The 12,856-nt window shown below is 33.7% G+C and overlaps 1 protein-coding gene across 1 annotated transcript; it reads right to left on the bottom strand.

Moving 5' to 3' along the window:
- Positions 1-4,855: 4,855 nt before the first annotated feature.
- Positions 4,856-11,731, bottom strand: LOC149426755 (endocuticle structural glycoprotein ABD-4-like). Its single transcript, XM_089633070.1, has 4 exons — positions 11,611-11,731; positions 11,061-11,179; positions 6,873-6,993; positions 4,856-6,041 (listed from the first exon to the last, which is right to left on the bottom strand). Exons 1-4 carry the CDS (start codon positions 11,620-11,622, stop codon positions 5,895-5,897), a joined length of 399 nt encoding a protein of 132 aa, XP_089489196.1. The 5' UTR covers positions 11,623-11,731; the 3' UTR covers positions 4,856-5,894.
- Between the last annotated feature and the right edge of the window lie 1,125 nt (positions 11,732-12,856).

Here is a 12,856-nt window from a genome sequence, read left to right as displayed (position 1 = left end):
TGCGTTATTGTTAATGCTCATTCATGTTTTAATATTGTCACTGTCAGTAAAAAGAATAAGGAAAATTAATGAGTTAAGTTCAAGTTAAATGTTTTGATATCAGTTTAATCGTGGAATAAAGAAAAACGCGAGAAGTGCCTTGTGGGCGAGTTTTGTGATCAAAATATAAGCATTATACCATGATTATGAAATTCAAATGGGATGGTGATATACAATTTCAGATCAGTGTAAGAGAGACAGACCGCTTGCTAAATGGTCAAGAACCAATTTGTACTAAGTCAATTGCGCAATTGTTTCCATTTAAATTTATATTGAAGGCACTTAAGTTTTCTTTTTTATGCTATGGGTTCAATAAAGGTTCAATGATTAAGTTAAGTTATTAAGTTGGTCAAATGGTCGAATGAATCGGATATCAAGCCTGGCATCGTGGGTTCAATCCCCTGCTAGCTACGTCTTCATCAATGGACAAGAAACATTTTCGCTTAATTTGGTGGTAGTAGGAGGAATGCAAATATTGACAAGATATTCGTAACTTAGGAATGTTTGTCTAGCTTTAAAAATAAGCATAAAATAAAAATAAAATATCTCAAACTGATGGATCCAGTGTCCCTGCAGAATTTCAAATCCGTTGTGTTGTGTCACTGATACTTCTGTTCGATTAAACATAAACAAAACATATTGACGTATTTGAATTTCGTAATCTTGTACTCTGATCATTGATCCGATGATAGCCAACCTACGATGGCAGACAGCGCCAGAAAAGAAAATAATCAGTCACCGGGCGGCCTTATTAACATGATCCGAAACAAATTTTTAATTGAGTTGACACGGGGATTTATTCGTAGGAACATCGCAACAAGTATGATAAATCAACAACTCAGAAAGATTTACATACGAAGGACGCATTCCTGAAATAAACTCTTAAGTTGATTGGAAAGTTTAAGGATAATGTGTTTTAGCATTTATTTAAGTGTGAAGTCACATTGCATAAGAATTTAACTTAAATACATGACATTGATTTATGACGAAAATATTAAAACGTGTTATTGCATTTTCATTATTCTTCTAATAGTCCATCAGTAGATTCAGAATTGACTGTAAAAGTTTTTTATTGGCATATTAAAAAGCATATTGTATGTATATATACTAGCAGAGAATAAAAAATATTTGTTAAGAAAATGATGAAAATGTAAGTAGTTGTTAGCCGAAGTATGACACAGTTAAATATGACCGAAGGGGGTATGGTCGAATTTGCTCAGTGGTAGAGAAAAACCCCGGCAAGGCTGAGGTCCTGGGTTCGATTTCTAGGGGCGACCAATTTTTTTTATAAATTTTCTGTTTCACATTTTCGTTTGAGAGTCACTAATATTGTCTACAATGATTAAATATTTTATACATTTTTTATTACTTTTATTTCTTGCTAGAGTTACAGAACTCATTTTAGGATGCGAGAAACGTAAATACGTAGGTGGGAGTTCATAGACACAATTTTAGGGAGCAGTTTAAGTTACATTTTCAATTTATTTCGCTTACGATAACATTCCAAAGTTGACGATATTTTCAGTATCTGGTAAGATTTACAAATCAGATAATAAGGGTTTTTGAAATGTCTTTGGGTATATTTAGTAGCCATATATCAATAGCTAGATTCCCAAACGTTCATTCCCCATTTTCTTTACCTTCCATTTCTTCCCATTAGCTTCGCTACTTTCCCAAAATGTGGACTGAGAACGCTATAGTACCACTTGATCCGGGCAGTAGGAACTATTGTGAAGTACCACATAAAATACAGTGAGCAACTTTGAGAGGAGGGAAAATAGGATGGCACATAACCCAGTCTCCTCATTTCATTAGTTTTATTGTGTTTGGTTATTTGTATAGCTAAAAACTCGGTTTTAAAAATGATTTAAAAATCAAACAAATTCATACACTGACGTCATCCTATCCTGGTTGGGACACCATTGCGGAGAGATTGTCAGAGTGTAATTTCATCTATCACTGATTCCATTTGCACCACTAAGTACTGGTGTCATTTTTAGAAGCAGGTATGAAAAAAGCGTATTTGAAATATTTAACCATTAACACGCCCGAAAAAAAATACGACGAAAAAAAATACTTGCATTTGGTGAAGACGATGAATATAATTTTATTCTACTGAATTCTTCATTGATTGTTCACAAGGCAATATTTTTTGTTATTTTATAAATATTTACCTCGGTTATGACACACTGCATCAGCCAAATTTGTATTATGATGTTACAAGACGGAGTCTTCTTCATACAATCACTGAGAGTATTTTTGTGTTTTTGTTGTGTACCATTTTCATTTATGCAACCTTCACATTTGATAAAACCATTGATTAGCATTCGCAATGATGATAACACTTTGAATTTACATTATATTTATATATCGTTACATCATTTTCTAATGACGCGATAAAACCAATTCATTATGTACCTGAAATTATTTAATAAACACCGATTTTTTAAAAACATTTATGTGTTTATTTAGATGAAATATACGCATATCTTTACAATTTTAATTACTATCGAAATAATTAATTAATTAATATCGAATCTAGAAATACTTTCAGTATTGAAATGTAAAAACTAGGCTTCTTTGAATACATAAATATAAATTTTAAGTTATTATTTTAAGGGCATGTATTGGGTACGGTAATGACCAATTACTTTCTCCGTAAATTAGAAAAAAATTACGGCAGCAAATGGACTTACGGTATTGAATAAGTTCAGAAACAAAATTGGTCCGCCATCTCAGATTTTCATAATAATTCCCTGGAACTGTGTGAATAGAATACCTTCATTGCATTTCAACGGGTTCCACTATAAGGAAACGGGTACCGCCGCTATTCAGAAAACTTTAAGTGACGCAATACGTTATTGCAACCCTTGCTTATCAGCAGACCTCGCATTCCGAATTTCTTTATAACATACTTCCCGAGCACGGTTGCGCTTGTGATACCCAGACAAATATTGATCATGCAAATTGACACATGCTGGCAACACTGGCGCATCTGTGTGTCAGACGTTTACTTGAAAATTAAAAAAAGCTAATAAATTGACAAAGTCCAAATAGTCCAGATATCACCTCAGGGGCGCTTTATAGTTGATGCAGGTATTACAAAAAATATAAATATTACAAAAATAAAGTGAATTTAAGTTAATTAAAATGAAATACAGGAACAAGTGACACGAAGATAGAAGATGGAGACTCTGCAGCATGAACCCTAGGTGGTGTAGAAACTGGACCAGCTGCTGCAGCGAGGGAGTCCACCGCGTCCACCAACAGTGCCAGCACGAGATTTGTCATCCGTCCAGGTATATATATATATCTGCTGCTAATAAAGCGCTGATAGAATATCCTCTCACAGATACCGGACCTTGGCAGCACCGCTGTCGAGGTATGTTTCTGCTGCTAATAAAGCGCTGACACCTCACATAGACGTTCGGCGAGTCCACCCTGGTGATTATTAAAGCAGTGCATTCTGCTCGCAATAAAAGGTGATGGTCGGTATAATAAATTACTCAGGGCTTAGCTTGCTAACACTTGCTAGGCCCTTCAAAGTTTCTGAGAATTACGTTGAAAACATCTGGGGTGCATTCACTTTTAACACACTGCACTAAAATCACATATTATAAAGTTCTAATAAATGGTTGATAAGTTTATTTAAAATGTCGATTGATTGATTTTAAAATAATTTCGAAGGGATGTTGCTTCATTTCATTTGAAAATACTGAAAAAAAACACAAAGCGTTTGACTCTTACGACGCGTTAAGACTCGTCTGGCTGCCACCAAGGGCGCTACATTAATGTCATGATTTATTTATTTTAAGGAAAATAAACAGTCTTAATATCAATTTAATATACAAAAGAGGATGGAAAAGAAACAGACCAATTATAAATGTTCACAGATGGTTGAATTGGTAATATACAACTAAGTATTTAGTGAATGTAGACTACAATATAAAAAAGCAGGACTAAGCAGCAAAATTTAAAGCCGAACTAAGTAACAAGTATAAGAATGAAAGTAGAACAAATGTAATAAACCTATATAGTGCATTATCCAAGAACATAAGTGTTTATAAGTATACAGGACGGATAGAGTGTGAGACAGGTTTTGGCGTTGTAGCGGGATGGGGGAGGAAAGGGATGAGGGAATGCTGCCGCGATATTGAAATTAAAAAAAATAATAAATTAGCAATTTAAAAAAAAAAAAAAAAATAAGGTACAATTAACTTAATTATCATGATTTTGTGCTAATCATACCTAAATGTGATATAATGAACTTCTGTAACGATAGTAACTAGCAGTGAATAGTTTTTTGTTGTACCAATTGCAGGTTCTGTTCATAAATTCGTTTTGATTGGAGTTGGTGTTGCATTTGTCAATATAGAAAAGGGTTTTCTGAGCGGTGCGTGGACATTTATTTTGTTTACCAACTCCGGGCAATCAGTTTTTGAGTTAATAATTTTATAAAGGAGCATTTGATCAACGACAAGCCAACTGTTGATTAGTTTCGTGATTCTAAAACGTTTCTAGATTACATCGTAAGAGTTGTATATGTTGAATGATTTAAAAAATATTTTTGCTTTCGCCTATTAATTACAATTTTTTTATAAAGGTGCTCATCCATTGTAGGATTTAACTGATTTAAAACTAATCTGCATGAGTAAGGGGAAATTTTATGCACACAACAAAATGAATGGGAATTCTTGTGAAATGTGGAAAGTAAGTAATTTTACTTTTATATTTTGTGTTTTGATTGAATTTAACCTCAAAAGTACTCACGTAATAATTACATAGTAAATATATTAAATAAAGTAAAAGTCGAGACTATTTTTATCGTCATTTATTTTTTTTATATTTTACATCTTTCAAACATTTTTTACTTGTTTGATTGCAAATTATATTATGAGTTTAATAAACAAACACAAAAATATACATTTTAAATTTACAAAATAATACAATGTACAAAAAATATTCACATAATATATGATACAAAAAGTACAAAATAGAAAACGAAAATCAGTTCTGCACTTTTATAAAAAGGCACCACAATACCAAAACGGATGTTTACAATGACTAAATCTAAAGAAAGAGTATTTGAAGCAAATAAAATATAATACACATCATATGATTTTTTTCTTGTAAAAAAACGCTTTACATTATTTACTGCAATATCTACATACATGCTAGGTTTCGAAGTGAATTATAGCGATCTGTGAAAACTTTAACGATTTTTAAAAGTAAATGCACTTTGTATGAAAGGCTTTCTGTTGCAACTTTATCGTCTACCTTCAACGTTCAAGGAGTTTGAACAATAAAACATTATTCACACCGATTCGGAGCAAGGATATCTTTATATCTCTAAAGCCTCCCTCCATATGGGAAAATTCAAATCGACAAAAAGAAACTGCGCAAATAAATGCGATTGCATCAATAACAATGCCATGTTTCAATTTTTCTACCGATACAAAGAATTTTCGTCAAAGTGTTTTGGGTATCTGAATTCAGTTTATTATTCACAGACGGATGATGTCTTAAACGATAAAACTGTAGACAAGCCACAAAAGATTTATTATCGATATAAGGCGATCTCACGTATCGTTATCGGGAGCACATAATAGTTAAAAGATCTTCCCAGAAAAAAAAATTCAAAACAATTATTCTCGATTTATCGATTTAAAACGTGACATAAATGACGAGATACTCATGAGAGGAGATCGTAATCAGCAAGATCGGAAGTAAACCATGACCGAAAATTATATACAATTACAAAACTCTTTCATTGTAATTAGTTTAGGACAAACTTAAAGTCGTTATTTCTGTTAGGGTCGGGGAAGCCGTGGGAGGATGGGGTGGGTATTGGGAACTTATTGCTGGTCCTCTGGCTGGGGAGGGGCTGTGGCCAGGTAGGCGAGAGCCCTCTGGATGGCAATTGGGATTGGGGGAGGGGTGGGAAGGTGATCTCCCTGGGGCTGGAATCCATTCTCATCGGCGATGTAAGTCACTTTGATGAGCTGAAAAAGAAAAGTATTCACATTAGACTAGCAGATTAAAAGATTTCAGCTGCCGCGATTTGAATACTTCAACAGTTCTTTCCAAAAGTAACAGAGGGCCCCACTTCCGTTTTATAATAATCCTAAACTAAACAGTCATTAAGATAATTATATCATCAGATATCTCTGCCACAGACATTGAAAACTCTAAAAGGTAAACTTGTTTTAGTATTTAATTGGTGCTGTGTAACATGTCAATTTCACATTTTAACATCAATATGACGAACATTATATCATCAACAAATGATTCGACGAATAAGCAGGTGTTATTATTTATTAAAAGGTTCAGTTCAATTGAGTTAAAATTGATCTTTAACCGCGCGTGCAATCATTTGAAGGTATAATACTTGTAACTTTACAATATGTGACCCACTTAAATTCAAGGTATTTTAGGTCAACGTATTATTTTCGGTTATGAAATACAATGATCGTGCATCGACTAGACAAGAGAAATTTGTCTTTTTTTAACAGTAAACGTAAGTACTTTCTATATTATTTATTTTGAACAATATGATATAAATATGCGTGCTATCAATTGTTTTAAATAAAAAAAATTGTGATAAAAAATAACTGTGTTCGAGAGTGTTAACAATCATCCTTTTTGCGACATATTTATGATGACATCTAATTATCGCATTCCAATTTTTGTTAAGTAAACGTATTAATAAAAGATGACTTAATTGTTTTAGAGAGTGGGCGATAATTGTAATGACTGTCCCATATTCAGATTTTCGTCATTGCAAAAATGAACAAAAGAATTATTTTCAATAATGTGGAAATTATTAAACTCACATTTCCTTCGGGGTCTGTGTAAGAATACTGTCCCACGGCAGACATGGCTTCTTTCTCCGGATCTCCAGCGTTCTTCAGGTGACCTTCTTCCTCGGCAGCAATTCCGTTTCCAGTTTCATAGCTAAAATTAAAGTGAAAAACAAAAATACATTATCTTTCAATACATAAACCAAATTAGGCGGATCTGAGAGAAGAGAGTAGGCTGCAATTGTCGTAATAAAATGCAGGTACAGGTACAATGCAGGTACAAAAAAAAACAAAGGGAATATGGTGTGATATAATTGCCGTCATTTGTGTAAATTAATTTGTTTAATATTTTAGATTTATTAATTTCATGTGATCCTTGAACAAACTATCCCAGTGATATGTGTGAAGAATAAAACCACTATTGCGTGAGCACCGATTAGGAAGCGAAATAAAATCCTACACGTCCGAAAAATGATCATTATTTTTTAATTGCAATATTTGACCCGAATTGCTTTAAAAATTTTCGAAGATAGTTGCGATATTATCCATTATTGTTTAACAGAATATTTTTTTAAGATTCTATTGATAGTGTTATAGGAATTAACAAAGACTTTAAACTACTTTTTGAGCTATAGAGTGGAGTAATGGAGTCGAAAAACTAACAAAATACGTTTGTTTCAAACCTCACGTTAAATTTACTAGCATTATATAAATTAACAGATTTTTCAAAATAACAATGAATGGTATGAAATGGAAAACTTTTTTGTTACGGCTGTTAAAATGAGTAGGTATCTACATAATCTCTCCCTTTCTATTCAATGACGAAATTTACAATAGATATTCGTCCATGAGGTTGGTATAATAATTACAACAAAAAATAACAAAACATGTAAAAAAACTAAATGACAGAAAATTAGAAACGTTATAACGTAACATGGTAGCTCCAAAGGGCACTCAGCTTTTCACTCGTGATTTTAAATCTTTGTAGAAATTGGTTGAGGTAACTCCGACGTTAGGTGCATCGGTATTATTAATATGTTTGCATTCAAAGTTCGCCCAACGTGTAGCCAACCGGAAACAAAGAGAAGCCTCTTATATAACAAGATCTGTATCTGAGGCCTCACGACTTAGACAGTTGGCCACACTGTGAATAAATAAGTAAGCTCACATTGTCTGTCATTATTTGATGGTGTCAGTGAAATTTCACTACGTCTGTCTTGACAGACAAATAACAATAATTTAATGAATGGACCGCGAGTCTTTTCATAAAGAGCACAATGTTTCTCGGCAGCTCTGCTATCTACCAGCGTAATGCAATCGATCTCGCCGTATATTATTACTTCACTGTGTTATGGCGAATGCGGGAACTTCGTATTTGGTGTGTCAAATATTGTTAAATGTTGTCGGCAATACATTTCTTTATTGAAAAGGTTCAACTTTAACCTAATCATGTCGACTAACATAACATACCGTCATGTTCATGTTGCTTTTAGTTTGGGTACCACAGTTTGTCAGAAATCGGAATGAAAAAATTGGCAATAATGGCGAAAATATAGATTTCATAAAAATTATATCGACAAGAACTCCCAACGTGCTAGATGTTTCTAATATTATAAAAAAGCATTGTTATTATTTTTATATTATTAATGAAATGTTACAACGACAGTTTGATTTTTTTATTTTTCGATGTATAATATGATAGCATTGTAAATGACTACAGTAAACTTTGCTCCCACTTATATAATACCATCTCATACTGCCACCGACAGACAGGCTACTCTGTATTTTCGGCAAATATGTACATACAAATATTATTAAGAATATCCGAATACATCAACCGAACTCAGAGGTGCGAATGAACTTTGCAAACGTAATACATTCTAGGTAATGTAATGTCCTAACGTACCTCGGTTGGCATACAAAGACTGTTGTACTTATAATGCATGCATTTGTATCATCCGGTGTCGCCTGCATAATATGCTGCTAGAAAAGATCGTCGTTCATTTTTAGAGAAACGAAATTCGTAATTACTAAAATTTTGTTGCACCAAAATGAATTTAATTTTGGTCTTGTTCATTTGTGTTGATGAAGGTCGTGTCCATTTTGTATACCGGCGACAAAAATCACCTAAAAACTGGCCCGAAAAATGTAAGCGGTGACTAATTGGCTGTCATTAATGTTTTTGTTTATGAGAAGCGTGCTTATATATATATTTTTTTTTAATTTCGTTTGTTCAGAAATCGAATTTAAGAAGGCGTTTACATTTGATATTGGCTAATTTTATCTTTACACAATTCAAGTGAGAACCTTCATACTGATTCGTAAGCCCATTGGCTCTGCACCCTGAGGCCACGGGTTTAAATCCCGGCGTGGGCAAACAAAAATACGGATTAAAAATAGTATAATAGATTTATTAATGCCTCTTTAATGTCAGTAAGAGTCAGATTGAGAATCAAATAGTTAGAAGAAATGGCTTTTGCTATGTTTAGTGACCAGATCTGAGTAACCGGTTCATAATCTTATTTTTCTCCTTCCTAATCCTTTCCTCACTTTTTGAAAACTAACTAAATTCCCAGAAACATTGGAATGAAACTATAGTTCCAGGCAGTTGACTACAACTAAATTCCCAGAAACATTGGAATGGAACTATAGTTCCAGGCAGTTGACTACAACTAAATTCCCAGAAACATTGGAATGGAACTATAGTTCCAGGCAGTTGACTACAACTAAATTCCCAGAAACATTGGAATAGAACTATAGTTCCAGGCAGTTGACTACAACTAAATTCATACCGGTCGGTGGCCGAGTTGACATCGCGCTTGGATCCCACTCGGGCGTAGTGTGTTCAATTCCTCGGCTGGCTAAGTCCTCCATCACAACACAAGCAACATTTTCAGCTTACTGTGGTGGTAGTAGAAGATTTTCAAATATTGTCAGGTTATTCGTAACCCGGGAATGTTTGTCTTTCTTTTTTAAAAAAAAAAAATAAATAAATTTAAAAAAATAGAAACATTGGAATAGAACTATGGTTCCAGGCAGTTAGTATCCTGGTGCGGTAACACGTAATAAAATTATTATAATATCCGCGGTATATATTCTGTGTTACATGAGAACAATGTTTGCATAAGATATAAAAAATATAAACTATCCTTGAAAATTGTTTTATTCAAACAAATAAATCATAAACCTTGAAGAATTAATTGATGTAAACAGTAGTTTATGTATGGGACCTGATGTGCTAATATTTTTTAATGGAGGACATAGGAAATTTTCCTCTGTGGTCATTTAATACCCGTCTCCATAATCTCGTGATATTTCAATAAAATTGCTAATTAAAAACCGATTATTCAAGTTTTCTTGGGTTGAAAGGTTTAAAAATGCCATTTAATTAACACATTAATATCCAACAGGCATTGAATCTAACGCAATGTGACTTTTAATTAATGAAACGGACTATGTTAATTTTTTATACATTAACAATGTTTATTATTTCATCAGCAACGAAAAGAACAATAATGTTTAAAGCGTTCTTTGTGCATGATTTGTAAACGAAAATTAAACACTATTTTACGACATTTACAAAACTTCTTGGTTGAATAATGGTGTTTTGCGTACGACGCAATCAGAAAGGTCACTTATAAAGTATGATTCATGTTAATAAGAATATGCGTACATTCTTATTTTATCGGCTTTAGCCAATTAGAGGGTGTCCTAAAAATATGAATTTGTATGAATTTGAATTAGCATGTGAAGTGTTGTAGATATTAAATAAAAGGTCACATTTAAAGGGCATGCAATTATTTAAGATGTAATTAATTGTTTAAAAATACATTGTTTTATATTTTTGAGTTCGAAGATTCGATTCCCGCGAAAAGGAATTAAATTTTTCACTTTATTTTAAGTGACATGGTCGCTGCTAGGCCTGAGGGTTGTGATGCTTATAATCGAATGAAGAGTTAATATTGTTACAAAAATGTAAACACAGAAACATTACATACATACTCTTTTAATTCATTGCATTTTTTTCCACCCTAAATGTTGTTTTTTTAATTCAAATAATAATTTTCATGTTTTTTTTTTAAATTTAATTTATTTAAATATTGTGAAGCTATGTAAGCCTCCAATTGTTTAAGCGTCAAACCTGTTTTTCCTCGTAAAATCATGAAAATCGAAGTAAGGGATTAATATTATACTGGCCGTATTTTGCGAGCGTTTGCTTACCTCCACTTGTAGGATCCATCGGGGTTGATTTCCTGCTCCTGCTTGAGGATAGGGATGGGTTCAGTAGTGGGTCCCTGGGGGGCGGCGTAGGCCAGGGCCAAGAGAGCGAAGCACAACACCTGGAAGAAGACATAATTATCAATAATTTATAATGGTCCAGATAATACATAGCAAAACAACGCGAGTCGAAGTGATCTCGTAAGAGGATGCAAACATATTTACAAATGTAATTGCGCGTGTTCAGCCCGAAAAAAACAGTTAATTTTTAAGTTTAATCAATAAAGTTTTTTGTGTTAATGTATAGCACAATTTGTTTTCATGGTCTAAATTTCACAGCGAAACAAAATAAACCATTTTAAAAACACACAAATTTCACTTTCGTTACTTATGATTTGTTTTGTTCGTTCAGATTTTTAGACCCTTAGGGAACTTGCGTTAGGCACCACAAAATAAATGATTTAATAACGATACAATTTAATGAAACACGTTTTAACCGAGCTTTATTGGGTGGCCCTTGAAGGGCTCCACGATCATAATTTAAACAACTTACTAGGAATTTCATTGTAAGTTTGGTTGGTTAGCACTGTACGTTTGCACTGGAAGCACAATGGAGAGCTTATGATACCCCGTCCGGTGTCATCCTCAGTATTTATACAGATTTGACGTTGCGGTGGGCAGCTGCGCGGATGTACCCACTACTCCTTCTATCTCCACATCCCGCATGGACCGAACTCCTGCCTTCAGCCAGTCAGTACTTACTTACTTACCTACATACCTATAGTCAGTATAGTCAGCCTACCGCGGTGACCGTACATCACCGCATCAAACACAAAGGTTAACCAACGCACACAGCCTCAATATCAGCAGAGATCTTACACAGGCAAATTAAGGTATAATGTACGCACTTTGTACAAAACTCAATACTGCTTTTAACGCCGGTGAGTTTCGCCATTTTTCCAATTTCCCTTTCTCCAAGCGGCGTCTCCAGGCGGCCCAATGACCCTGGCACTCTCGGTACTTATCTTCCAAAATTTATCCCCTAGCACGATGGTTGGTTTATAACCTCAAAACACGCAAGTAGTTCAAATGTCTAAGGACAAGTTGTTTCACAGAAGTTAAAGTTATAAATTATAATTCAAGTTCTGTGAAAATTCTGTCATTATTTCATCATTGGCCGATTGCTTCGCAAGACTTGAAAATATAATGAATTGTTCAAATTCTGTAAAATAATTTGTCCTAAGTACAGAGACTTACAGTAACCAGTGATTCGTGACATTATTTTGTGTAAAAAAAATTCAATAAAATTTTGGTCTGCGGTGAGTATATTTGTTTTAATTAAATTTATTTTTCAAAAACAGGCGAATAATAAAAATAAATTTCTTTCAAATGTCGTGACCGGTCAATTAGCCGAGTAACTGATTTACTCCCCACCCCAACCTAAACTATTCAATACCTGCCCACTGTTTTTTTATTAGATTTTTTAATGCAATTTTGTATCGTAATTTTTGTATACAGTGCCAGGGAACATTTCTAGGTGATGGCCTTGTTCGTGACGGTGAAGTTTACACAGCGAAAACCTTTAGTTTCAGCTTTGATTTAGCTTTAATTCTTTTGGAAACATGCGACTTTTCAAGAAGGCCCTAAGTAAAAAATTTCATTTGTCATTTTTGTGGAAGCTGTGTGGAGATTTTGTTTTAAGGAGAGGAAGTACTAGGAAGTAAATACGGTATGAGAGGTGGAGTCAATGTTTCCGAGTCTAAACGACGTATGTATCCATTTCTCCCACTGCCGTGCAA

This window comes from Hesperophylax consimilis, chromosome 1 (genome assembly GCF_061612785.1).
Source record: "Hesperophylax consimilis isolate HC1 chromosome 1, BYU_Hcon_1.0, whole genome shotgun sequence".
NCBI lineage: Eukaryota > Metazoa > Arthropoda > Insecta > Trichoptera > Limnephilidae > Hesperophylax > Hesperophylax consimilis.
Note: the sequence above shows the minus strand (reverse complement) of the source record. Positions and strands in the feature narration are given on the sequence as shown.

What these genes read in the sequence shown, in the direction of transcription:
- LOC149426755 (XM_089633070.1), bottom strand. An exon ending in GATGGATCCTACAAGTGGAG is followed by an intron (nt 6,994 to 11,060) that starts GTAAGCAAACGC and finishes CTTTAATTTTAG; the next exon opens with CTATGAAACTGGAAACGGAA. An exon ending in ACACAGACCCCGAAGGAAAT is followed by an intron (nt 6,042 to 6,872) that starts GTGAGTTTAATA and finishes TTTCTTTTTCAG; the next exon opens with CTCATCAAAGTGACTTACAT.